At 35.7% G+C, this 27,983-nt stretch overlaps 1 protein-coding gene across 1 annotated transcript in view; it reads right to left on the bottom strand.

Moving 5' to 3' along the window:
• Lrp1b (LDL receptor related protein 1B) overlaps nt 1-27,983 on the bottom strand; it is a 1,800,012-nt gene that overhangs the window by 41,013 nt on the left and 1,731,016 nt on the right. The window contains exons 82-84 of the mRNA XM_026778709.1: nt 26,738-26,863; nt 20,897-21,061; nt 11,177-11,338 (exon numbers count right to left, since the gene is read on the bottom strand). Coding sequence (XP_026634510.1) covers nt 11,177-11,338; nt 20,897-21,061; nt 26,738-26,863 — 453 coding nt within the window. The remainder of the gene's footprint in view (nt 1-11,176; nt 11,339-20,896; nt 21,062-26,737; nt 26,864-27,983) is intronic.

Below are 27,983 nucleotides of genomic sequence, written 5' to 3' on the forward strand. Positions count from 1 at the left end.
AGACAGACAGACAGACAGACAGACAGATAGATATAGACAAAAAGGGTGTTCAGTGAAATTAGGTACACCTCATATTTGACAAAAAGCCAGAAAACACACACTGGAAAGAAGACAGCATCATCAAAAACTTGAGCTGTTTATAGTGGATATCTGCACAAGAAGACTTCATAACATTAAGGTTTTTCTCAGAATTTATGTTCAGCCCTCTGATCCTTGCACTAGTGAAATGGTTCTCAACCTTCCTAATTCTGTGATCCTTTTAATATCGTCAGTCCCTCATGTCATGATGAACCCAACCATAAAATTATTTTCATTGCTACATCATATCTGTAATTTTACTATTGTTATAGCTTGTAATGTAAATAGCTGATATACAAGGTATCTGATATGCATCCTTTATAAAAGGGTTGCTTGACCCCCAATGTGGTTGTGACCCATAGGGTCAGAATCAGTGCACTAATGGCTTTCTATTCTTAAAATCTCATACCTGGAATGCATGTGATCCCATGAAATGGTCCACAACAGGTGGGGCTGTCTTCAGGTATTGTTTTAAGCACCAATAACATGAAAATATTATTGACCATTTCTGGTATTATTTCTTATTTAACTTTGATGTTTTAATTGTTTTATTATGTGTTGTATATTTTTGTATATTTTAAATACATACTTTTATAGTTATAGTGATATACTTTTGTATTCATTAGAGGTAACTTCAATGCAATTTTTAATTAGTTGCTGTTTCTGTTGTATTCATTATTTTGCTCATTATATAACAATAGAATAAAAGGAGGGAATTCCTTTCTATGGCATAAAACACTAAAATTCAAACTATGAGCTGAAAATTTGGGAAATTCATTTGAGTATGTCATACTGACTTCAATTTTTTCCATTCTTATATAAAATTATTTTAATTACTATCTTTAATATAAAACTTTGAGCAGCTTGGTACTTATCAATGTATGTTCTGGTATATATTCTACGACTCTTAGTTTACTGTCAGGAATCATGCAGTGAGATTTCAGTTGAGAGAGCAGAAGGCTGACCCACCAAACGGAATGCATTCTGATGGAGATAAATTCAGATTTGCAAGGTGCTGCCTACATCTTTTGTATATCAGTCATTTTTATAGTAGATCTCTTCTGAAACCATGAGCACTCTCCTTTCGTGAAAGATTCAGCAGAGTAGGGATTATCGGACACAATTCTTTCCCATGTACTGGTATATTGGGTCAACTCCCAACACTCTGCAGAGCCTCCAGTGGGAAATTTGGTCATGTGGCCAGAAACCTCTGTCCCCACAGTCATATCCCTGTTCTGTTCCTTGAGATAAATTAGATATCACCTCTCCCTTCAACTATATCAGAACATGAAGTCAGGAAAGGAGTCTTCATACAGATCACATTTGGGACCTTCAAAGACAAACAGACATCCAAGCTCAGAGAATTGCTTTTGCTTTGCATTTAAATATAAACTGGAAATTTCAGAATAGAAGAAGAAAGAAACTAATGCCAGAAAGTATGTAGTGGAGAGTTTATTTTGTCCTCAGATCTAAGTGCCATGTTTGCTGTAAGTCTTCTTTGGAACCCTGAAAGAGATACTGAGGCTGGCACTCAGAGGTCCCCAATAACTGTCATTATAACTCTAAGAGATAAACATGAAGATTATGATGTTAGTTTTGATAAAGGTATTCTATTTTGCTTCTGTTTAAATTATTTGAAGGTTTATGGTACAAAACCTATTTTCTAAGCTTGTTAGTTGACATATTGTGTTTGGTTCAAATTTGATTTTAAAATATTATTTTATTTTGAAAGAAACATATAAATCATGGGATTTTGCTGAAACAATTTTTTTTTGTCAAAAAAGACTTAGGTAAATATTTTTGTTTAATGTGTTCCTGTGCCTCACAGGATTTATGTCCTGTGTTGTTTGCAAATACCCAATTCCTTTGGCAGATAATTGCTTGTGAGTACACATAGTTTATTTAATCCCAAGCCTAGATTTGGTTGGAATCACTGCTTCTACTAATTACCAGCAGAGATTTTGAAATATGGGTTTCTCTGAAGAATGAATGCCCAGTTTTTATCAATATACATTATTGAGAAGGCTATGCTATTTCTGTGGCGGATGTCATTCACCCTTCATCCAAGTGGGGCTAGTCTGTATTTCATTGTCTCATGTAGCTTTTCGAGAACATTATCGTTTGTTGGAAATGAGAATTAACATCTGTACTGGTGTTAATATGGCACGAAACTATGAGAGGGAGCCCTCTCACGTGAAGGTGAAGCATAAAGAGAGTCGATGAGGTTAGTGTTCAAACACCAAGTGAACATTCCAGAGAAGAAAATGTCTGCACTCAGAAGCCTGAATTTCTCAGAGATAGTGTAATTGATGAGCTTCTATTGCTCTGGCAAATAATATTCTGCCATGTTCCTGAGAGCAACTTCAATTAAATCAGTGGATCACACTGAAAAAGAAGATGAAAACGTAGTAGCTGAGCTTGTTGAAAAGGCGTGGTGGGAGAGTGAGTGGATGAGTTGAAAAGGATTACAGATCCTTGTATATGAAACTGTAAAAGATTTTAAATGGGGAAACAACCAAAAGAGAGTATTCAGATACAGATTCTTGGAATTATTTGATAATACTGCTAAAATTACAAGTGTAAAATATATGGAAGAGAGACAAAGATTTGCTGGAAGGGCTAGAGAAAAAACATGATGGGTAGAATGTTTCTTTGATGTGTAGCACCCACGTGAAAAGGAGACATTTCATACTTATAAACTCAGCACTGGAGAAGAGATGTCAGGCAGATCTCCAGGACTCAAAAGCAATCCAGACTGGCCTATGAGTCTCAGGGCAGTAAACGACACAGTTTCTAAAACTACAACCAAACATAGATGACAACTGGGGAACAAAAGGGGACTGGCTCCTGAAGTTTACATCTAGTCTCTGTGCACGTGCACTCCCCATACAAACACATACATACGAATATACATACACATGCACACACAGACACAATAGGTAACTCACAATTATGCTATCATAATTTGATAATTCTATAAAATTTTAGCAAACTTCCAAACATTGTCATGCAAATTTAATTCTGATTGTATATTAATTTTTAATGTATGATTTGAATAGTAGTATTGGAGTATTTGCCTCACTTTAATATGAAAGAGGTATTCTCTTTGAATGCCCACTTACAGAAAGCTCTTTCTTTTGAAAGTCTGAATATGAAAGTATGTCATTGTCTCGACATTTATGATAACCCATGCAACTTTGGTTGGTTAAGACACATTTCATGTTGTAATAGGAGCGGCGGGGCTGAGTCCCCAGCACCCCAGCCGCTTGGCTAGCTTATGCCCCGAAATAACAACACACAAATTGTATTCATTTAAACACTGCTTGGTCCTTTAGCTCTAGCCCTTACTGGCTAATTCTGATATCCCGATCAACCCATCTCTAATAATCTGTGAGCACCGGTCTTAGTGAGCACCGGTCTTACCGGGAGGATTCTAGCCTATGTCCATCCTGGGTCGGAGCTTCATCACGTGTGTCTCAGAGAGCAGAGCTCTCATGTCCGCCCTGGAGAGGGGAGCATAGTGTCTCTGCTCCAGACAGCAGAGCTGTCAAGTCTCTGTCTAAGGCATCTTACCTCACTTCCTCTTCCTCCCAGCATTCTGCTCTGTTTACTCCACCCACTTATGTTTTAACCTATCAGGGCAAGCAGCTTCTTTATTTAATTAACCAATGACCTTCCTCCATCAGTTTCATGTACTACAAACTGGTCTTGAATTGGCTATATCTAAGGATGGCCTTAAGTTGTTGATCCTCCTGTTTCTGCTCCCTGAGTGCTTAGATGATAGACATGCCTTTCATATTCTAGACAAAACTCTGCCTTCTGTGTTATACTCAGCCTTCCATGGGTTTTTATTATATACTAATTGAATAAATTGCTTCTAATAATTAAAGTATGTGTCTTAACTCACATACAACTTATTCTATTTTGGAAGTAGTTGCCTGTTGTTTAATTAAATTACTTTATGTAAATACATACTGAAATATTTTCTTTTTATTTTTATGTTCTTAATGGGTAAACAACATTATACTAAAATGTTCACATGGTTTTAGTCTTTCTATTAATCTCAATCATATTTAACTATTTTTTAACCATGAGAATCTTTTAAATGATCAAATATAAAAGTATAATGGACTATAGTTCCATTAGCTGACCCTTCTGTCATTGTTCTTTATTATGATTAACTAAAAATAATATAAATATTTATAACCTTTCATTTAATTTATCTTAGTGCTTTACATTTTTTTTTTTGTTTTTGCTTTTGTTTTTCAAGACAGGGTTTCTCTGTAGCTTTGGAACCTGTCCTGGAAGTAACTCTTGTAGACGAGGCTGGCCTCAAGCTCTCATAGATCTACCTGCTGCCTCCCGATTACTGGGATTAAAGATGTGCACCAGTACCTCCTGCCTACAATATTTTTTCTTTCAAAATAAAAAAAATCAGAGCATACGGTCTGTGGGATGTCCATGGGTTTTGGTCCATGGGTTTGTTCTGATATTTAATTTGTAAAATAAATTTCTCACAAAACATTTGATTTTTAAGAATTATGCATAACTCTCTTCTGAAGTGGCCATGTCAGTTCATTCTTTCACAAACGTCACACACAAGAACACTCAGGGCAATGGTTCCCAAGATGTGGGTCATGAACCCTATGCAGTAGAGGTGGGGTGGAGAGTGAGGTTGAAGGATTCTTTCACAAGTGTCGCACATCAAATATTTACATTATGTTTCATAGCAGTAACAAACTTACAGTAGCAGTGGAAATAATTTAATGTTAGGGGGCCATTGCAATATGGGGGAACTAGATTAAAAGGCAATAGGGTTAGGATGTTGAGAACTACTGACCTGAAGTAATGCAGTATTTACTTTTGTGGATTTCACTGTGAAAAGTGGCAGACAGCAATGCAGACAGCAATCACCTCTTTAGGAAACATGTGAATCTTAAAGATCTCGTATGGAAAATTTTCTTAGAACCTTGCTCTTCCTTGAAGTGAAATTTTACAAGAACACAGAAAATATCTGCTCGCAGCAGGCTAGACACAGTAATATTAGCTTTAGTGGTGTTCTAAACATAGCTACAGATGTTCCGGGCACCAGCTCTGAGCATGCTCATTATCACTGAAGAAACCGTCTGTGTACAAACTCACAGGTTTTTCCTAGGGACCTGATCTTTTCCTTTTCATAAAAGTTAGAGACACCATCTCTGTGCACACTCATTCAGGTTCCAGCCACTGACCCTCTATCAAGATTAGATGTCACTTCTAATGGGGCAATCAAAAATATGAATGGTGACAATACAATTGAAAAGTGCAAAACAGAGGTACCAAGGTCCCAGGACAATGGAAAGCTAGAAAAACAGGGCACAGAATTAGACAGCCAACCAAGAGCATAGTGAAAACCCAAGTAAAGAAGAAAGGGCATAGACAGCTGGAGGAGGGATTGCCACAGAAGCAATGGCCATGTTTTAAAGTTAGAAAGAGAACACCAGGAACATGCTTGCTAATGCAGACTGAATCCAGAGCATGAAGGTGCTGCTTTCTTCTCCTCAAGAGAAAAAGGATTTCAAGATACCAGGTAGACTGTGCTCAAGAACTTACACCACTGCAACTCTGACTGCTGTGAAAAACCTCAAAATGTGACAGACATGGAAGTTCTTCATGACGGTAGGGCCATTCCACTTCCTGTCTCAATAGTGTTCCAGTTATGGCCTCAGTTTCCATTTGTCTTTAATAGTAAGGAAGAGCTGAAAAATATTCTTTTATTTTTCCTGCTTATTTTAGGTCTTTCTCTAAATAGGCTTGCTTTCAGCTTTATAACTCAGTTTTAAAAATCCTATTTTGTTTTTTACAAAGTAGAAATTTGGAAGACCAAGTTACTATATGCCACTGTGTGGCCTGATTTGGGAGTCATACAATTTTCAGATCTTACACACTCTAACAAAGAATATAAGGGAAAAAAATCTCTGAATCTAAGTTTGGAGACTTGGAAAATATGCATTCATCTCAAAGGTACTATGGGCACTGACATATGTTTCATGTCTCTTAATGCCTTGGCATGTAAGGGTGTGATTACTTCACCAAACACTCTGCAAATGTCAGTTCCCCACAGTCCTCCACACGACTTCACCTCCTTTCTTCCTCATATGCTGTCCTTCATGTTCCCTTTCATCTGACGACCTTCGCTTCAGTCCCCCCCCCAACAGATATCACTTGTGGGAAGTAAGCTTTACAATGGATCTTGGGATCTTGTGAATAAGGTTAACACAGCCACACACTTCATGAAACTCTTCCATGGCATCTTATTTCCTTTCCTGAACAACAGATTCTTAGCTGGCGGTAGGAAGTAGCTGACATAACTGTTCACACAGTCCAACATTAGGGAGGCACCATGTGAACTTATCAGCTGCCTACAGCAAATAATTCATTGAAGACCAGTGCTAAACATAAACTGATTACAGCAACACAACAGACTCATGTCCACAGCTCAGGCACTGCTCAAAAATTACTTTAAAAATATCCTTCTAACATCAAAGATATTATAACTTTGCCTTATTTTGGGGTCTTTCAATGCTGCAATCTAAACTTCTTTTGCTTGGAAACCTTAGCCTTTAAAAGTTGAGCGACTGTTTCAGCCTCAGAGACACAGCTCTTTATGTCTGCCCTGATAATGCGTCGGAAGGAGCCATGCACATGGTCTTCGAATGTCATCGAGAGTAGCAGGCATAATGGACTGCTCTGCCCTACTGTTACTGTCTTTTAGTTAAAAACAAGCTCAGATAGTGTTGACTTCACAAATGACAGCTTGATTTACATGCACAATGCTATGCTTATTTGCTTGGATTGATAGCGGGAATCCTGGCTCTAGACATATATGAAAATTCAGCTCTATTTATTCTTAAGCAAAGAACTTAAATAACATTACATTTTAGCTTTGTTACTTTATATTTTCCCTAAATTATGACTGGTAAAATTAATTTGCATTCAGTCCTCTGAAATGTACCTTGCTGCTGAAGGTGTGAGACATTTTAACTCAGCACAACTAAGAAGTGATGTTTTACCTCCCACAAATAGCCTATAATTAGGTTCCATAATGAGCCATTCTGTCATTCCTCCATTTACTGGTGGGAGTGTTGTATATGCCAGAGACACTTTTGACAAAACGCTGGGTCCACTGAACTTTGCTGACTCACACTGATGGGTTCCGAATCTATTACAATTCCTTGGATGCTGAGTTTGTCATTTTAATGGCAAAGCCCGCGAACAGCATCAATGTTCTCAGGGATGTTAGCTGACATCTTGATCAACAACTCCTGGGGTCTAATTCTGCCTGCTTCAGGACCCTGGGCAACTTATTTAACCTCTGTCTGAGGATTAATTGGTTAATTTAAATAAGTGTTTTGCAGTAAAAGGCGGGAAGCACTCTGACTGCTAATAGTATGGATAAAATCATAACACAGCCTGGTAAAGCAGCGGGCTGCCACACACTGTGATTCTATTAAGTTGTCAATTAAGATGCAGGCTAACTGAATTTGTTCTTTGGAAGAATGCAAAAATCTGTATAGATGGCTATATAGCATTTTTAAGGCAGTTCAAAGAGAATCAAGAATTTATTTGATTTAAAACTAAAAAAAAATCTTATAAAGTATAATGCATCAATTGATACAAGGTAATGAATGAAGAAAAGACTTTAAAAACTGAACTCAAATGGAGTGTTTTGGGACATGCCTATAGTCTGAGCAGTCTGAAAATAGCATGGAGAATTAACATCCTATAACACCTTCAAGGTTATTCTTGATTAAATATAAGAGTTTGGGTCAGTTTGGAATATACAAGATACTTTAAAACAAAATAACAAGAACACCATACACACATACATAACAACTAGGATTAACCACATATAGAACATATAGAACAGATATTTTTCATGTAATATGTTGATTGTCTTTTAATTAACTTTTTCAGTCCATTTTCATTTAGATATGCTATCTGTAAAATTATTTATGTGTTTGTTTATCAGCTGTTGCTGCAAGGCTGAATTTCAAAAAAGCTTCACACCTGAAAAAGATACAATAAACAAAATAACAGAGTGAACAAAGAAAAGAGACACACACACAAAAAAAAAACAGAGTTGAAAGAGGCAGATGTCAGTTTAAACTAAAGAGGAAGTGAATCATTTAAAGAGCTCACTAGCAAGGACTAAACATAGGCTCAATGGCAGAGAAGTTGCATTTAGACGGAGGACAGCCATGGCTGTGGCCCTACGAGATTAAGAAGGGAGTTATACACTCGGCACCTTGTGAGAGACAGAAGATGGAAGTCATTACAGATTTTAAGAATTGTTGAGAAAAAAAGAAAAAGGAAATTAGTGCCTTCAGAGGAAGCAGTTACACTGCATCCTCTGCTGTGTTTGATGGGAGAGGGATGGGGTAGTAAGAATGTGGATGAGATTACGTGAGCATAATTGGATTATACTTTCGTGTGATTGCTGTCCTGGGACATACAACAGTTACGTGACAGTAGGCCTAGTGTAGTGACATCTATATAGGAGAAGAAAGGAACTTTTAGAAAGGGAACGGAGAGCAAATATTAACCATTTCTCTACTGCTGCAGATACGGTCCCACTGTAACGCATGAGGCAGGATAATTATGTCAAGTAAAGTAGCTGAGGCAGCTTGGTTCTGTGCCTCCGTCCTTGGCCAGAGACGTGAGGTATGCTTTGGTGAACATTAAGTAAATCTAAGGGTTGAGTCCTCAAAGCTGATTGTCTGTCTGGTTCTGATCGTGCCTCTAACTTAAATATATACACGAGTGCCACCCAAAAGACTCTGTGCGCTGCATTGGTGCTGTACTCTTGAAATCATTATTAAAAAATAATAATACCTAGTACATTTTAGTGCTGTGGGATGATCTGTTTGTACACAGTGAATATGTATTACCCCCATTGGTTAATCATAAAGCTATTTTGGCCTATAGCAAGGCAGAATAAAGCCAGGCTGAAAAGTCAAATGGAGATACAGGGAGGGAGAAAGGGGAGAGTCAGAGATGTGAGTGAATTACCAGGGAAACAAGATGTGCCAGAGAACAGGAAAACTCACAAAACCACGCGACCAAATGTAGATTAGCAGAAACGGGTTTATTGATGGTAGGAGCTAGTTAGTATTAAGCCTGAGTTATTCGCCAAACATTCTGTAATTAATATATACATTTGTGTGATTATTTGGAACCCAGAAGCTGTGGGACAAAAGCAATGCTCTGCCTTTGTTTACTCCATAAAACAAAGAGAATCATAGAATGAACATGAGAAAAACAATTATCTGAGTACATGTAGATAGAAAAATTTCAATGAATGTGTTTAAAATAAAATGAAATTTTGTCTTACATAAAATATACCAATGTGACTGTCATTTGATAATATACACCAGTGGCAAAGGGAGGAAGTAAGAATATTGTTTAGTAATACAATAAAAAGACTGGTTCTAGCAGTTTGAATGGTTGAGTGAGAATAGAATCAGTAAGCAGGGCCCACATTCTGGGTGTGCTTTAAAGATAAAGAAAGGATATGAAAGTCTCTGAGGTGTCAACAAAGATTTCAGGGTTTTGGACTGAATAATGAATGTTCCTTGCTAAAGGAACAAAGGAAAGATAGTGTGAGAATTCAAGATGAGGAATGTTAGGTTACCTGAGAGATAATATTAGTTGTCCCAAAAACTTGAAAACAAGGCCTGAAACTTAGAGTAAGGATTCATCCAGAAATATAGATTTAGAGTCATTTATGTGCTGTGAAAACCCTTCAGATTGCTGGATAATGGTGGCACACGCCTTTAAATCTAGCACTCTGGAGACAGAGGCAGGTTGATCTCTGTGTTTGAGGCCAGCCTGGTCTACAACAGCCAGTTCTAGGATAGGTTCCAAAGCTACAGAGAAACCCTTTCTCGAAAAACCAAAAAAGAAAGAAAAAAAAAAGAACACTCTGCAGAGAAGTTATGTAAAGTCATCTAGATATTCATTGCCAAATTTATTTGTACATATGAAACATGAAACATTCAAAAATATTTAAATATGATATACTCAGAATAGAAAAAATGATGCCTTAAAAACATTATTTGAGAAGTCATTGGGTTTATTGTGAATTGTGAGAAGCTGAATAGGAATCATTAATATTTGGAAATAGAGAAAGTGGAGATGAGGGTAGTACTTTCAGTCAGAAGAGTGTTTGCACTGGAGTTAAGCATTTTACCCTCAGCAACCAAGAAAGACATAGTTAACTGGACTATCTTCATAAGCAAAGATGCAACAAAAAATATAAATGGGAAGAGACAAAATTGTGCTTATGAAGATGAGGGAAGAATGTGTCTTTAGAAAAAGAGGTCAAGAAATTCGTAAAAGCTATTGCAAAACAGGAATTGAGACTTGACCACTGGACATAGCAAAATCATCAACTTGAGTCTCCTAAGAGCTGTTTCTACAGTTCAAGACAGAAACTTGGAAGAAGTGAAATCAATGGAGAAACAGAGACAGAGGAATATGACAACAAAGATATTTTGAAAGAATGCTGCTACCAGATAAAAGAGAAGATAAACATGGGGGAATAAGTTGTGACCAACAGATGCTGACAAGGGAAGTTTGGGGTTTGTCTTTTGCAGAGAGACCTGGCTAGAGAGAGAAACGTCTAGAAAGCTGGAGAAAGGATTATGGTCCTGCCCAGGCAGCTGATGATGAGACCAGCAGGAGCACCTCTGGATTTTCTCTAACTGCAGCCCTTTGTGCCACCATAGAGAGGTGGGGGTGGGTGGGTGTGAAAGGATGAAGATCCTTACAGGTTACGAGGAGAAGCAAGAAGTAGGGAGTTCAGTATGCAAAAATGGGAATGGTGATAATAACGGACCTTTGAACTTAAGCTGGGAAAGAAAACAAAAATATCTCTTAGAAAAGAAGAGAGAAAATGTAAAACTAATTGAAGCTTAAGTAACAGGAGTATGAACCGGAAAAATATAGTGTGTGGCTAAAAGGAAAAGAGCAGAGAGCCCAGGTGTGAACTGTGGTAGTACTTAATGCAAACATCAAAACATGCTACTGGCAAGCTGAAGGGGGACACTTAACTTACAGTACTGGCATCTGTCTCCAGTGTAGTCTGCATGGCAGTGGCAGTAAGGCTGGTTCCCTGCAGTCACCACACAGCTCCCGCCATTGTGACAAGAATCTTCACACACTGGCTTGCCACAGTTGGGCCCAGTAAAGCCCAGGGCACAGATACAGGTGGGTCTTCCTATTGGAACAAAACAAACAAAAGCATGCTGTCAGTAGATAAAAAGTAGGACACCAAGTTCCCGGGAAAGGTCTGTCTATAGTTTGTACTGTGACTTTATTATACCAAGAGCTTTTCAATTTCAATCAGCCTGTATATCCAAGGAAGCATAAACTGAACATATCTGACATTCAGCTGGGTCAGATCATGGAATGTTTATGAATTAACTGTACTTGTACACTGTTCTTTTTTCTCATGTGTATCTAATTTTTTCAATTATTTTTTCTCAACTCATGTAATGTTAGATATGTTATTTTTGTTATAAAATTCAAATAATCATAATTTGTTCAAATGCTCCACTACTGCTGACTGTGCAATAAGGATCAGCAGACACATGCTTCAGGAAGATGTTTTAATGACTTTAAAAGAGAAATATCATGTATAATGGTTACATCTATTTAAAAAGTATTTTAATTAACTCAAATAAACATCCTAATGTTTAGTACTAAACGTTATGCATCCACTGGGACATACGTATCCACTGGGTTATAATTTATCTAAACTTGATATTTTTCACTTGTTAAACAAATTACTGGTAGCCTAGTAAATGAATGATTTAGCAGTTTAATGTGAGTATCAATAGCAGAACATTTCCTGGATCAGCTTTGCATATTTTCCCTCATTCTTTTGTTGGAAAATAATTTATCATCATAGCAAACATTCCTGTATGCTTTCCATGTTGCATAAAGAAGTAGTAAGTCTCTGCCTGGTCTGTCTGTCACTAAGCATGAACTGCAGCGGCAGACAGAGTGAGAAGGAAAGAATCTGTAGAAAACACATGGATATGAACACACAAGTGTAAATGGCAACAAGGAGTCAGTCACCGGGCTCAAGCAGGGCTCACAACCACTCATCTGACAGCATAAAGGACGTCGTACCATCGGAGCCTTCATCATTGATAATCTCGGGGCAAAATAAAATTCCCTGAGAAGTATATGAAATAAGGCTTAGTGAGGCTTTCAATATGATAATGATCCAACTGTTTTTTATACTGTAATTGATTCTATTCAAAGGGTGGCACATAGTTTTCATGTTTTTTTTTTTTCTTTCTGTATGGTAGAATTTCCAGGAAAACGCATCTAGGAGTTCTCAACAATGTGCTCCTGGATCAAGGGCAGTATGATGACAAGATCAGTGGATTTCAGTATGAATATGGAATTTTACAAATTCTACCTTTAGAGAGAAGCTGTCAGAGGAGGTTAGTGGCTGCTGAAAGAGTAAGTTGCTTCCAGAAGTAAACTCTCAAGTTAGTAGCCTATATTTAAAGAAGCGATTGGAAGGAACAAAATTTTACAGAATGAATAAACTTCTACAATGTTTTAAGTAAATTGAAAGGATGCTCCATCATATAAAAACACTAAAAGAATACTGGAAATTCAGTCCAGATTAAAAAAAAATCTCATACTTATTTTTATAGTGAATAGCACCACTTTAAAATAAATTATTTATAAATGCTGTCTGGTGGTAGATGAATGTCTATCAATGCTCAAAAAGAGGGATGCGGGCTATATATTATTATAGGTGAGCCAGTTAATGATTTTTTGTTTCCAAAAATGATTTACTGAATAATAGCAGAAGGTTTCTTTACAGTGGTAGCAAACTTTTCATTCTCTATTGATTGTTGATATGAAAAGAAAATATTTCATCTGGCAAATTAGTGTGAAAATAAAGACAGAAAAAGAAAACAAATCGAGGTGTTAAGTGAAGAAACTGATGAGGTCCCAGTATGGCAACTACAGAAAACAAAAGTATGCCAGAAAATGAATTATTTCATTGTTTTACATGAGTTCATACATGGCTTAAAAAGAAATAACTCTTGCCAAGAGCAATGCAACTGAGACACCGCCTCAGAGCAGCAGTGGACAAGGTACAAAAGCTACCGCGCATTAGAGCAATAGGGAACATAAGAAATCCAATACAAATACTAAAGATAGTGAATTTTTATTTAATGGTCTAGATTTTTGGTCTTCTAGACAGCATTTCCCCAAACGTTACAGGCTATAGCCATTTCTCCTGGTTTCCCTTGAGAACTTGAGAGCAAGCCATATTGCTGTAGCCCCCATATGTTTGAGATATTTGGCAAGGAGAAATGCAGTGGTTACTGACTTTGAAGCTTAATTTATACTGGTTAGCCTTCAAAGTGAAGAAAAAAAAACTACGTATACTATGAGGCCTATGGAATCTTCAATAGTATTACCCAGCTGTGAACATGGAAAAAAAAAATGACAACTGACCTGGCAAGAGATATTCATGCTAAAAAAAAATGACAATAGTGGCATGAAGTTATGGAAACAATCAGCCACTTTCTGATTCAATTTATACCCACTCCACTCAAGATGGAACCCAGGTCTGATATCAGTAACTGGACCAAAACGTTAGAGCCTAGGTTATAGGCTCTAGTGGAGTTTTTGTTTTTTTTTTTTTTTTTTTTTTTTTTGTTGCTGTTAAATGTGCAAAGTAATAAGCTGTCCCCTGAGTTCTTTTCTTTATTTCTATAAATAAGTTCATCTCTCAACTCTAAACAGAGAAGCTTTTTGTTTTGGCAGTAGATAGTGATTAACAGGGAGAACCATAACTGATCAACATGCAGTCAATAAGAGACTGTGGAGTGTTCAGTTTTAAATGGGACATTGAAGTCACAATCCTCCTGTCAAGACTCAGATGGTTATAGAAGACACACCAAGTAAAGGAGAGTATGTCTTTCTCATGAAATAGCATTTGTCAGCTATGAAAACTGTGATTGCACATATGAACCCACAACTGCGACCACATGTCTAAGATTTCTATTCATACCTACAAGGTTAAGCTAATCAAATTCCCAGCATGGATTTCAGCAGGTCTGACCCATATGAGAATCCATTCATATCTGATGACTGCTTCAAGAGGGACTAGTTTCCTTCAGGGATGCAAGTTCTCTGAGGCTACCCACTCTCCTGTAGATGATCCCACACCCAGGTATGTCCAGGCAGCAGTTCAAAGACTCGGAGAGCACATGACAAGAAGTTGTGAAAGAAAAGCGACGGGAGGGAGGAGCAGACGGATTGAAGGGAAGTGAATTATATCAAACACATTTCCTGTAGCCGTGAATATTAAATAAATATGCTTAAAATAATGAAAGAAGCAAATGACACGGATTTGAAAGAAGCGGGGATCCACACATGCGCAGAGTAATCCCTCCATGAAAGCCACTCGGAGAAGGAAAAAATTGTTTTTGGAGCTTTCTTATATACCATGGATGTTTTAAAATAAGAGCAGGTGTCCAAGCTGTCTCCAGGTACCAAAAGCCGCACAACACTTAGATTCTAATTCAGTTATTTTCTGAAAAATTACCTTTTCTTCCCTTGAAGAAAAGATTTCTTTTTGATAAAAACAAACCTTCATATCCCATGGAGTACTATCTGACAGGCAACCAAGAGCAATTACAAGAACTTGCATCATACTGAGGTTCTCTAGGACTCCCACAACCAACAACTCGAAGCTGTGATTTTTGTTCGCTAGAATATGGCTTTTTGGAGACCACTATTCCCTGTGCCGAGTGAGTCCAATTAAACTAAAGCTTCTAAGATTGCACATTTCTCATGGCTTTCTCAAGTACCCCAATGTTGCTATTTATCTTACCCCCGTCTCTTTTGTGTTAATGTCATAACCCTCCTCACTTAACACTCTCCTCGATTTTCTCATTTCTGCCTTCACAGATTCTATTTTCTAGCATTCTCCTCTCTAGAGTCCTTTTCATTTTAATTGCTTAATATTCACATTCATTTTGGTTGTTTTTAATAAGCCCTGTTACATTTTATTCAGTTTTAAGCTCTGCAAGCCTAAAAACTAATTTCAGTATTAGAAGTATTTGGATTTTATCTAAATTTATAAATCCTTTTGCTTTATTCCACTAAATCAATTTTGTCCATACCCTGGTTGACTTTCGTGTAATGCTACATATCTAACTAACAGACACACCTGTGAAAATATGGAGGTAACTAAGCAATAAAAATTCTACCTTAAGGAACAAATAGTCTTGAAAATAATACTAAGTGCAAATAGAACAGCTAATTCCATAAATATCTTATGAGATACCAATAGTAGGTGAAGAGTTTCATAGACTATCCTCTGTTTTCATATGAAAGAATAATTGACTAATATTATGCCTTATCCTAATTTCCATTTATTTTTCAAGACAAGTTTTATCCTAAACTCATCATCCTATGAACAGATCATAGAAACAAACTAATATATGGTGTAGGAGGTCTTTCTGTTTATGTGTTGCTTTCGTTGGTTGAATAAAAAACTGCCTTGGCATAGTTGGTAGGACAGAACTTAGGTAGGCAGAGTAGAAAGAACTGAATGCTGATAAGAAGAGCAGAGTGGGGGACTCCACGGTTCTCCTGCCTGAGAACCTTAGAATCTTTCCCGGTAAGCCATGACCTTGTGGTGATATACAGATTATTAAAAATGGGTTAAATCAAGATGTGAGAGGTAGCCAATAAGTGGCTAGAGATAATGGGCCAGGCAGTGATTTAATTAATGCAATTTCTTTGTGGTTATTTTGGGTGTAAGCTAGCCAGATGGCTGGGAGGACAAGCAACCTACTCTTCCTATTACAAGTATATCCTTTTTGATTTAATAAATTAAAAATATTTAATTTTGAAGTATTTCACTACATGAGTATAGGTCATATATTTCATTAAAGTGATAGATATTTTAGAAAAATTAAGGAATGAGAAAAATGCATCCTACATAAAAACTTCAATAACTCTCAGATATGTTCCTTTGATTACTGATATTTCCTCTCTTTAATTATTATTGTTATATAAAACTGTCATATCGTATTTAAGTTTGACCCAAACCCTACTTATATACTGTCTACATAGGAAACACAGGAAGGAATTACTGTAAATAAATCAATAAAGAAAAATGCATGAATTAACCATTAGAATTTGCTTCAAAAGTTTACATTTGTGCAGATAATCAGATTTCTCAATTGATAACACCAACATTTTGTAAATATAATATTCATAGGTAAAAATATATTTACTTACAACTAGTAAACAGTTTTGTAAACAAGTTTATTTTATAAATTAGTGACAATATCGAGTATATCCTAACATGTTAACTGTATTCTCATATTTGAAAATTATACTGTCATAGATTTTACAATTCCTACAGAACAGTTGTTGATGTGGGAATGTCATATATCAACCTGTTGATTTCATTGGTTAAGCAATAAAGAAACTGCTTGGCCCTCATAGGTTAAAACATAGGTGGGAGGAGTAGACAGAACAGAATGCTGGGAGAAAGAAGCTGAGTCAGTGAGTCGCCATGATTCTCCCACTCCAGGCAGATGCAGGTTAAGATCATTCCTGGTAAGCCAGCTCGTGGGCTAAACAGATTATTAGAAACGGGCTAGTCCAGGTGTGAGAGTTAGCCGAGAAAAGGCTAGATATAATGGCCAAGTGGTGTTTAAAAGAATACAGTTTCTGTGTAATTATTTCTGGTAAAGCTAACCCTGTGGGCGACCGGGTATGGGGACGTAGCCCGCCACTCGTAACACAACAAGTTGTAGTTTTAGATTGCTAAATACATTCAAAGAAATGTTCCGTTGTAGTTTATTTTCAGTTAAGAAGAATCTAATTGTAAATAACAATTGATTTTGATTTCTAAGGACATTATTTGTATAGTGAAAAAAATCCATATACTTTCAAATTCTCAAAATGCAGCAGCTTTTCAGTAGCATGGAGCAGCATGGAGCAGCATGACAATAGTGCACTCAGGTCTGAACAATTCAGTGTGCAGCAGCGATGAGAGGGACAAGAGAAAGACGGGGAATCTGAGCAGGGGAAGTGGGATTACAAAGGGAGCCCATAAAGTGGAAGAAAGTAGGCACATCTCAAAATGACTATTACTAGGTTATAATACTTTCTGAACTCCACTCTCAGAAACATCAAAGCAAGTGATGACAAAAAATAGAACCCTGTCACTCCACTCAAGACAGAACACAGCATAGCTACAAAAATGACCCTAGTACTGCCATCTACAAACCTCGTGTGAGACTCAATTTGGGATAACAGAAAAATCTTGAAATTGACACTTTTGTCATCAAAAGGCATAAAAAAACTGAGGAACAATTGCCAGAAATAAAGCCTAAGTGTGAAACAGCATTATACATATAAGAAAAAGCAATGAATGTAATACACACTTTTAAGAGGTCAGAAGTATACTCAAGAGATCAAACATAAGAATTCATAGTTAAAAAAGGGAACTGATATGAAATTTATTCATTAGGCAAAATTTTCAGTTAAAATATAGTCAAGAATCTCCCAGTTCTAGAGAAAGAATTAGATGCTCAAATGGGGAATCATACCCAAATAGACATGAGCAGAGAACATCTAGATGTCAGCAACACAAAGCAAAGAAATGGCACTAAAAGCTGTAAGAGAAAAATATCATCTACCATACAGAGTGAGAAACACAAAATAAAATGTGTCTTCACCAGCAATCCAAAAGAAAAAAAAGTACACGATAATAAATACCGTGTTTCGAAATCAGATAATTTGCAACCAAATTATTATACCTAGAAAAAAACCTATTGAAATATGATGACTTCAAGAAAAGTACAGGTTAAAAGTACAAGTATGACAACACATCCAACGCTGATGAGAAATTACTGATTAGGATGCACAGAAGGATGGCAGTATTATGATGGATAAAATGCAGTCCACATAAACAAGGAAAAAAAGGAGAACGGGATATAAACCAAGTATGTCCAATATAGCAAAAAAATTAAATAAAATCTTAAATTACTTTGAGGAGAAATAAACAGCTACAACTAACCAAATAGAACATCAAACTATAGAATCATAAGCAATAACAAATATATCTCAATTTTAATACTCAATACAAACGGCCCTAATTCCTCAATTAAAAGGTAAAAACTAATTTAAAAGTATTATACAACTATCTGTTTGGTATGTGTATGTTTCTAACAAGATATACATCTGGGAAATATATCCCAAAATTATCAAAGGCAGAATGAAAGTCAGACTACCAAAGATAAGCTACAAACAAGCTAATATAGCAATTCTTACACTTCATACTAAAACTAATCAGAAGAAAGAAAGCAGAATGTAAAGGCTAAGAAAAAGAACATTCATCAAGAGGATGCAATTACTGTAAATATTTATGCACTCTGGAACAATTTCATGAAGCAAATACTCAAATAAATAAAATACTGCATAGGTTCAAGAACAATAATCATTAGTCTTTGTAACCCTCAATCTCATCTGTAGATAGGTTCTTCAACTTAAAAATCAATGAAGGAACCACATAGGTAAACTAAGTCATGGATCAACTATTACTAACATTATCCACGGTACTCAACCCTAATGATGAGAACATACATTCTTCTCACTAACTCTCAGAATAGCCTCTAAAACTGACTATTATAGATCAGCAAACAAGATTTAATATATGAACAAACATACAAGCAAATTAAGAGACAAAACATAAATGAAATAATTTTCACAATGTTATCAGATTTCATGGAACACAAATAAAAACTCAATATATATGTATATATACACATTTATATATATTTATATTACATATATATATATATATTTATATAAATATAAACTTTAAAATATTTATAAATGCTTAGAGACTGAACAATATGCTTTTGAGTTAAGAGTTTCCCAAAAACCTAGACAATAATGAGGGCCCTAAGAGAGACATACACGGATATAATCTACATGGGTAGTAGAAACAAACAAGATGTCCTAAGTAAATTGAGAGCATGGGGACCATGGGAGAAGGTTGAAGGAGAGGGGATAAGAAGAAAGGGGTGCAGAGAAAAATGTAGAACTCAATAAAATCAATAAAAAGGATTAGTCATTGAAGAAATTAATGACAAATTAAGATGTTCCTAGAGTCAAAATGAAGAGCACAAAAGATCAGAGTTTCTGAGACACGGCTTAGGCAATTATAAGAAGAGCTGAGAGTTGCAAGTTACATTTAAAAAGTCAAAGAGAAATGAAATAAATAAGCTAACGGTGCACATTAAATATCTAGAAAAGTAAGACTATATAAAAAGAATAAAAATATTGATTTTTGCAGGCAGAAACAAATCATAAAAACGCTGGCATAAAATAAATAAGTAAAGATTAAAACATTAATAAATAGAATTAATCAATGATAATTTGGTTCTCTGAAAACGAAAATAGATTGAACAAGAGAAAAAAAGGGTCTCAATTTATAAAACTATTACCAAAAGTTGAATTGTCAAAACATACTCCAACAAAATACATAATATTAGAATTGAATATTTTAAAGCATGATATTAAAACAGACTTGATGTATTAGTAGAAACTGGAAAATTTCTAAACATATATGTGTAAAGAATGTATGAGAATATATAACCAATCCAATCGGACCCATAATAGCAAAGAATTAAATTAGTAAATAAAATCCTTCCAATAAAGAAAAGTTCAGAGCCATGGAGCTGGGAACAAAGCCTAACAAATAAATTGCAAGCAAGAGGTCCCAAGAGGTTTTGTTCAAGCAAGAAGACCCATGTTTGGATCTTCAGCCATCACAAATAAATACATGGCATGGCAGTGTGTGCCTATAAAACCAGCACTGAAAAAGTGGAGACAGGTAGATTATGGAGCCTTACTGACAGCTAGTATAGCCTGAAAGATAAGCTGTGATCAGTAAAGGGACCCTGTTTCAAGGAATAAAACAGAGAAAAGTATACTTGGTTGAGCTCTAACACCTACAGGTAGAAATGATAACACTCACAGAAACGCATGAGTATACCACACACACACACACACACACACACACACACACAAATACAGATACATTATCTGACCTCAAGTTAAGATAAACAGTTATGGTGATAAAAGCAATGTGGTCCTTTCACAGAAACACACATGTAGATCAATGGAAAATATTCAAAATCCCATGATACACCAATGCTGCCATGTAAAACTAAAATTTATTAAAATGCCAACAACTTGTGCACTAAATAAGATAACCTATCTAATAAAGTGTGCCATAAAACTGGATATCCACCTGTAAAGAAAGTGTATACACAAATATCAATCTAAACTGGAGCAAAGAACACAAGGAGATATCATGCAATAAAAGGGGAAGGAGAAAATTAACTCAAATGAAATATGTATTCAAATTCTATATGGAATTATTTTATTTTTAAAGATTGTTATATGTGTATGTAATTATGTGACCTTAACATGAAAATTAAAAGGCACTGGTAATACTAATTATTTTGATCTTTGTTAAGCAATATGCTTAGTGTCAATTACTATTACTAATTTTGCAAACTGACTTTGATGGAATGAATAAATGTCTTTGATTTTGTTGAATCATTTTTAAATTTAATTCATGATGATTTTTGCTACATCAAAATTATCAAGCTTTATTTAACTCATACATTTCACACACTAGGAAAAGGCAAGTGATTTGCACACATGATTTGCATACATCATACGGTCAAGAATTTACCTAGAGAAGATGGTATGCAGGTCCCTCCATTCTGACAGTAATTGCTGCAGTGGTTGACTTCACATCGTCCTCCTGAGTAACTGGGCCAGCAGAGACACCTCAGATCCCCCTTCTCATTTAAGATGCACCTCCCTCCATTTTCACAAGTCAGTTTGCAGGAGTCATCTATGTATAATAAGAAATATACAGACAAGCATTTTGTTCAGGTAAGTCTAAAGTAATCTAAGGAAACACATATATTTAAATAGAATAATTTATTTTTTTTCACAAAATAGAGCAAATTTGAAATTTGAAAGGTTGCCATGGACATCCCCAAAAATTACATTTCTTAACAAATAGTAGGAAGCAGTGTGGGAAGAACTATGTCCATATTCTCAAATATTGTCACTAAATGTTTGTCTACATTTAAAGGGGAATATGCCATAGAAATTTGCTTTGGTATGAATCTTGGTTTATTAATACAAATTTTAGGTCACTTTTGTTATATATCTATTTCTGTTCTTTATTAAGGTACTGCATTTGTGCAGCTCATTTAAAAATGTAATAAATAAGCCTGGCGGTGGTGGCGCACATCTTTAATCCCAACACTCGGGAGGCAGAGGCAGGTGGATCTCTGTGAGTTCGAGGCCAGCCTGGGCTACAAGAGCTGGTTCCAGGACAGGAACCAAAAAACAACGGAAAAAAAAAAAAAAACTACGGAGAAACCCTGTCTCGAAAAATCTAAAATAAATAAATAAATATGTCATAATTAAGAAATATATGTTAACAGATAATCATTTATAATAGTCAAGCTTTAGTCATGTTAGTTATATTTTCTAGATGTACAGAGATGTATTTCAGATGGACAGGCAGTCTTCAAATCTTTCAAAGACTACAGAATATGGCATTTAAAATATTTAAGAACTTAGGCCTTTTCATGACAGTGAAATTACTTCAGGTACATGATGGGAATCAAAAAGGTTTCTCATGTTGTTTGTTTGCAATTTGGTCAAGAAACTGCTCTTTCATGTACTTCTTGATGATATGGTGTGTGAACTGGACATGTAGGTCCCACAGAAAAATGGCTGTTAAACTTTCCTAAAGGTAAGACCATCCTTCGGGGTTCCTACTTCCTGAAAGAGTCTGCCAGACATTCTGCAAGGCACAGAAAAAAAAGTGACTGACAAACTTCCAATATAAGTGGGACTGTCTTTGAAATCTCCAGCTTCATGGATATGTTTGCCATATACAATGGGCCTGTAGAATGTAGATAAGATGGATATCTCAACAATACAGAAGAACTTAGGGTGACTGTCCAGGCAGTGAAATGTCTCTGTCAGTTTTAGAATTTTGGAAGTTGCTTACAATGCACCTCCTGTTTACTTAGGTAATATTATATCTTGCTTGATACCTGTTTTATTATATGTAATTTTACTATGTTAGAGTTAAAACCTTTTTTATTTAAACAGAAATGGGGAGGTGATCTGGGATTCCACTCTGTATGCCATTATTACCATTGATTAATAAAGAACTGTTTTGAGCCTATGGCAGGGCAGAACAGAACTATGTGGGGAAAGCGAGGCTATATGCTGTGAGAAAGGAGGCCGAGTGGGGGAAGCCATGGAGCAGCAGCCAGAGACAGACATGCTGGAAACTTGCTGGTAGGCCACAAGCCTTGTGGTAAAATATAAAATATTGGAAATGGGTTAATACTAGATGGAAGAGCTAGCTAGCAATACACTTATGTGATTGGCCAAGCAGTGATTTAAATACTATGGTTTCTTTGGGATTATTTCGGGAGTCTGGGAAGCTAGGAAATGAACAAGCAGCCTCCTTTCTACACAGGATGGTACGTCTGAATTCTTACTTCACAGAAGAAACTGCCAGACATCCTACAGCACACAGAAGAAAGCAACTGTTGAACTTTTCTAGTACAAGTTAGAACAGATCTTCAAATTTACTGGCTTACTTTAAAGTCTCCCAGATATTATGAGCCTATAGGCTGAAGATGGATGTCCCAATGTTAAAAACAAACTTTGGGTGACTGTCCAGGTAGCGAGATGTCTGTGTCAATTCTTGAACTCTGTAAGTTACTTATATTGCATTTCCTGTTTTCTTATGCAATATTATATTAGTGTGGGTTCCTTGTTGGAGTTCAAGACAAATAATTATATTTGTAGCTTTCCTTAGCTATTGTAAAAGATAAATTATATACAGAACTTTAGATTCACAAAGATAAGATAGATGATAGTGTATTATCTTTAATTTTGCCTAATACAAATAGTCTAAGTATTTCAACTCTAATTCTTGCTTGATAATTTTTTATAAGTAATTTTACTATTTTAAAGTTTAAAACTTCCTTTTTATTTAGATAGAAAAAGGGAAATGATATGGGATATCCTTGTATATATGTTGCTTTTATTGGTTAATGAAAAAAAGCTGTTTTGACCAATGTCTTAGCAAAGTAAAGCCAGGTGGGGAACACAAAAAGATAAAGAGAGAGAGTAGGTGGAGTCAAGGAGATGCCATGTAGAAGCTGAAGAATAATGATGCCAAAAACTTACCTGTAAGTCACATCCCCATGGCAATACACAGATTAATAGAAATGTATTAATATAAGTTGTAAGAGCAAGCTAGAAAAACATCTGAGCTATCAGCCAGCCGAGCAGTGTTGTAATTAATATAGTTTCTTTGTAATTGTTCAGGTCTGGAGGACTAGGAAATAGAAGTGCATACTCTATTTACATATAGGCATAGTGTATCTGTGTAATTCAGAACCTGCGAGGAAAAGATTGAGTATCTGACAGGATAAGGTTTGAGGGAAAGAGCAACAGGAAACAAAGCTTTGAAAACAGAAAGATGGAATGGGGCAAACACTGCCTTTTGGTCTTTTGCCCAGATATGAATCCTTCGAGGAGGATCAAAAGCTTGAGAATAAATATGCTGGAAGATTTGTAACTGAAAGCAGTGTGACAAGTAGGATGTTGCTGAATTATGCAGATTGGGTAAGATAAGGCTGGCTATAACAGAGCAAAATGTGATGGACAAGAGCGAGAGAATTCTGAGGGGGAAATGAAGTGAAACCAGTGATATAGGAAGAGATAAAAAGTGAGGGTGAATCACCTCTGAGCATATTAAATTACTGACCTCAGCTGAACTTGAGGTTCTCTACAGTGTGCTTACTATGAGGAGATTAAGAACAGTTTGAATATTGACAGTGGAAATATGCTTGCTTAATTTATAGCTTCTCAAAATTTGTCTAACTTTTGAGGAAAAAAGAAACTAAAAAGATTCTGAATAAGAACACTAGAGTTAAACATTTTAGATACTTTAAGAAAATGAATTTCCAACTGTAGATAATATATGTGAATGATATAGACATACAAAATCTGCATTATAGAGAATGAACATTACAATATTATTATTCATCAGGAACTAACAACTTAAAAATGGGATAGAAAACTGATGAAATGGAGCCTGAATTAAACATCCAGAACTAACATTAATATTTCTGTATTCATTTATTTATTATTCTTTTTTTTTTTGAGACAGTGTTTCTCTGTAGCTTTGGAACCTGTCCTGGAACTAACTCTTGTAGACCAGGCTGGCCTTGAACGCTCAGAGATCTGCCTGCCTATGACTCCAAAGTGCTAGGATTAAAGGCGTGTGCCACCACTGCCCAGCAATATTTCTGTATTTAAACAGAAGGCCTTACTTAGCAATAACTAAATAATAATAATACTCAGAAGCCAACTTCAGCAATTGTAATCAACTTTGGAAAAGAACAGGCAAAATATTCTGCCAAAAGTTTGCAATTTCTCATACAAAGCTTAAAAATAGTGTGCGCTCATCTTTTGACAATAACAGATTGAAGAAGTAACTGACGTGTGAAGAGTTAAGGAATGGGGCCGCACTAAACATCAGTACCAGGAAAACATGACTCATTTTAGCTACATTAAGAAACAAAAACAAAAAACCAAAACAACCAAAAAATAACCCTGTGAGGTCTTATTTATACTCCTAAAACATTGTTCTATTTAGACAGAGAGAGACCCGTTTAAATACTTAAGTGGAAACAGAACAAAGGCAGCTCCTGCGTAGCCATTGCTTGTTGACACGTAGGTGGGAGGCTAGTGAGATAAGGCATTTTCACCTGAAATGATAGTTGACCTTTAAGAAACTCAGTTTCTGGGTGGTTGATTATACCACACTCCCACACAGTGCAGTTCCTTGATTTCACCAGTGGTGAAATTTGAAAATACTTAATTTCCCCAGCACAGCTGAGAACACAGTCCTCTAGCTGCAGGGAAATCAACAAAGCATCAGGGTCATTATGTAGCAGTAACAGAATGTGTTTGGTAACTGGAGTTAGCATGACAGTGTTAACACCAGGCATGATCCACAGCTCTCTATTAAAAACTTTGAAAACTGGCTACTCACAATCCATTTCTCCAATTTTCTTCCTGAGAGTGTGACTATATCAGGGTGTCCTCTATATAACCTAATTCAATGTCCTCTCAGAGTTTCTTCCTTCTTCAGTTTAAATGTAACTCCAAAGTCTGCCATGTTTTATTCAAAAGTCATATAATATAAGAACTTCAAAGTGATCCTCAAAATTAATAGTCATCTGAGTCCTAATAAGAGTTGAAGTATACCCCTACTGTAACACCCATGGCTGCTCAGATAAAAACCACTCATTGGTATACATCATTCATCTTTCCATCTTCTAATTTCTTGGGGTTTACATATTCAGTTTTTAAATATGTATGTTAAAAAATATAAAAATGTGATTGACTTAGGCAGCGTTTATGCAAAGTATTTAAACTAAGTGCAACCCACAACCCACAGTGGAAACCAAGGAGCTAGAGGTCTGGGGATGGAGAGGGCACACGAGGATAAAGACATGATACTGAGGTGAGCAGTGAATTCTAACAGAGGCGTGCACAGTAAGTAAGAAATCCTGCTGGGAAGAAATTCTAAATTTACCTCTTATTTCAAAATGCTTGCTGCGATCCAAAAGTGCTTTGTAGCATGCTGTTTTTTACTGTGACATAAAATTTGGTAAGGATAGTGTTTTCTTTTAATAGAATTGTTCCAGTAATGACTAACACCTTAAGTTTGGAAGAGTTTTATCTACTGGGTATCCAGGAGAAAACTTTTTCTTCTTTACCTTCCCATCTTCCTGTTTGGTTCATATCTCACCTTTTTAAAAAATGCTGCTTTCTGACATAATCATTATTCTTTCTAAATTCATACTTCAAAAATATAAGCTATGTAAAGAAATATTTTCATCTTCACTTCTATATAAATCCTTAGTTTCTAAATTAATGCTTTGCTTTGTTTATAAAAGTTGATATAGGTATTGGTAGTATTCTTACTATTAATAATATTTAATGTAAAATATCATATTATATGAATAGATTAAGGTAATTTCTAGTGTATCCTGTATTTTTACAAATTAGTATTCTACATACATGAACTAATCAAAGGTATCAAAAATAAATAAATTAAAAGAATAAATAAATTCTGCCCTGAAATTTAAACATATAGAGGAAACTCATTCCCAAAATCTTATCTATAAAACAAGAGGTATCAAATAACATATTTAGATTCTGAGAGTAACTTCTCAGTTCTTGATCCATTAAGCACATGTTGAATGTCCAGTGTTCTGTTGAAGGCAGGCAGATAGAGAATCTTCTGTCAAGAGGGCTGATTTTACAAACATTCAAAAGTCACTGATATCAACGCAGATTAATTGATGGAGAAAGTAATACTGCTTAGTACCAAAGCTCATATAAATTCATCCCCACTGTTCACAGAATAATACATCTGACTGTTTATAAAATAAGAGAGAATACCCACCTAATAGGCTGTCATCATTGCAGGTTCCATTAATCATATATTTTCCTTCTGGGCAGACACAAGTGGCCCCAGAAGGATTCAGCAAGCAGAGGAAATCACATGACAAATTCAAACAAGGATTGGGTACTGATGGAAACAAAATGAAGAAAAACAGAGATGTGTGGGAGAAAAGTTGAAATAAGTTTCAAAAGCATAAAATTCAGCAAGCTGAAATGATGAATTACCAATATGAAAAAGAAATCAAAGCAATTTTTACTGAGGCTATTGCATTTTAATGCTGACACTCTACTTTATAAGTAAGAAAAAATCATTACAGAATACCTTCCTTGATAAGGAATTTGCCCATTCTACAAAGGATATGATTGTACATCTATACATTAATCATTACTTCAGGGGTACTTTTCGATAAAGTTAGTTAACTTTTGGATTGAAAGTAACCCAACTTTCTTTCTGATTCAATACATGTACAGATATCTACGTTGATTATTTTATCCTTTGGGCCATTATGAACGATTATCTGATGATTGCCTTTCCAGAATATTCAAGACTCAAACTTAGGTGGCTAATCTAAATCAAACTTATAAGACAAGAATTTTTCAACTGAGCACTTTGCTAAATTCTTGCTATTTTGAATTTCCAATGGACATCAAAGCATGCAAAGAAAGAAACACAACTTTAGAATTGGGATACCTGAACCTTTGTTGTAACTCACTGTACAGTTTTGAAAGAAACAACTTATCACTTGTGTGATCACAGAGAATAGAATTCACAAGCCTTTTTAAGTTTAAATCATATTTTTTTAAAAAAAATATGACTGGAAACATATTAAAGTGGTTTCCTACTTACCATGTGAGAGACTGAGCACTAAACTTATCTAAATGATTATATAGCAAGCATCATATGTGATCAGAGGGGATTAATGCTCTTTACTAGATTCTAGCCAGATTACAGAAATTTTCTGCTAAAATCTACGGCTCCATCCTACCATGTTTACGATAGGAATGCATTAACTTTAGATTACAGATCTAGCAGCATTTAGTTGAGATTATGAATTAGTCAGAACTATAAGGTGGGATGACGTTCCCAAGTATTAAACATAAACTCAGTATATGTGATTTTTTTTTTTTTTTTTTTGGTTTTTCGAGACAGGGTTTCTCTGTGGTTTTGGAGCCTGTCCTGGAACCAGGCTGGTCTCGAACTCAACAGAGATCCGCCTGCCTCTGCCTCCCGAGTGCTGGGATTAAAG

The sequence above is a fragment of the Microtus ochrogaster genome, chromosome 4 (assembly GCF_000317375.1).
Source record: "Microtus ochrogaster isolate Prairie Vole_2 chromosome 4, MicOch1.0, whole genome shotgun sequence".
Taxonomy (NCBI): Eukaryota; Metazoa; Chordata; class Mammalia; order Rodentia; family Cricetidae; genus Microtus; species Microtus ochrogaster.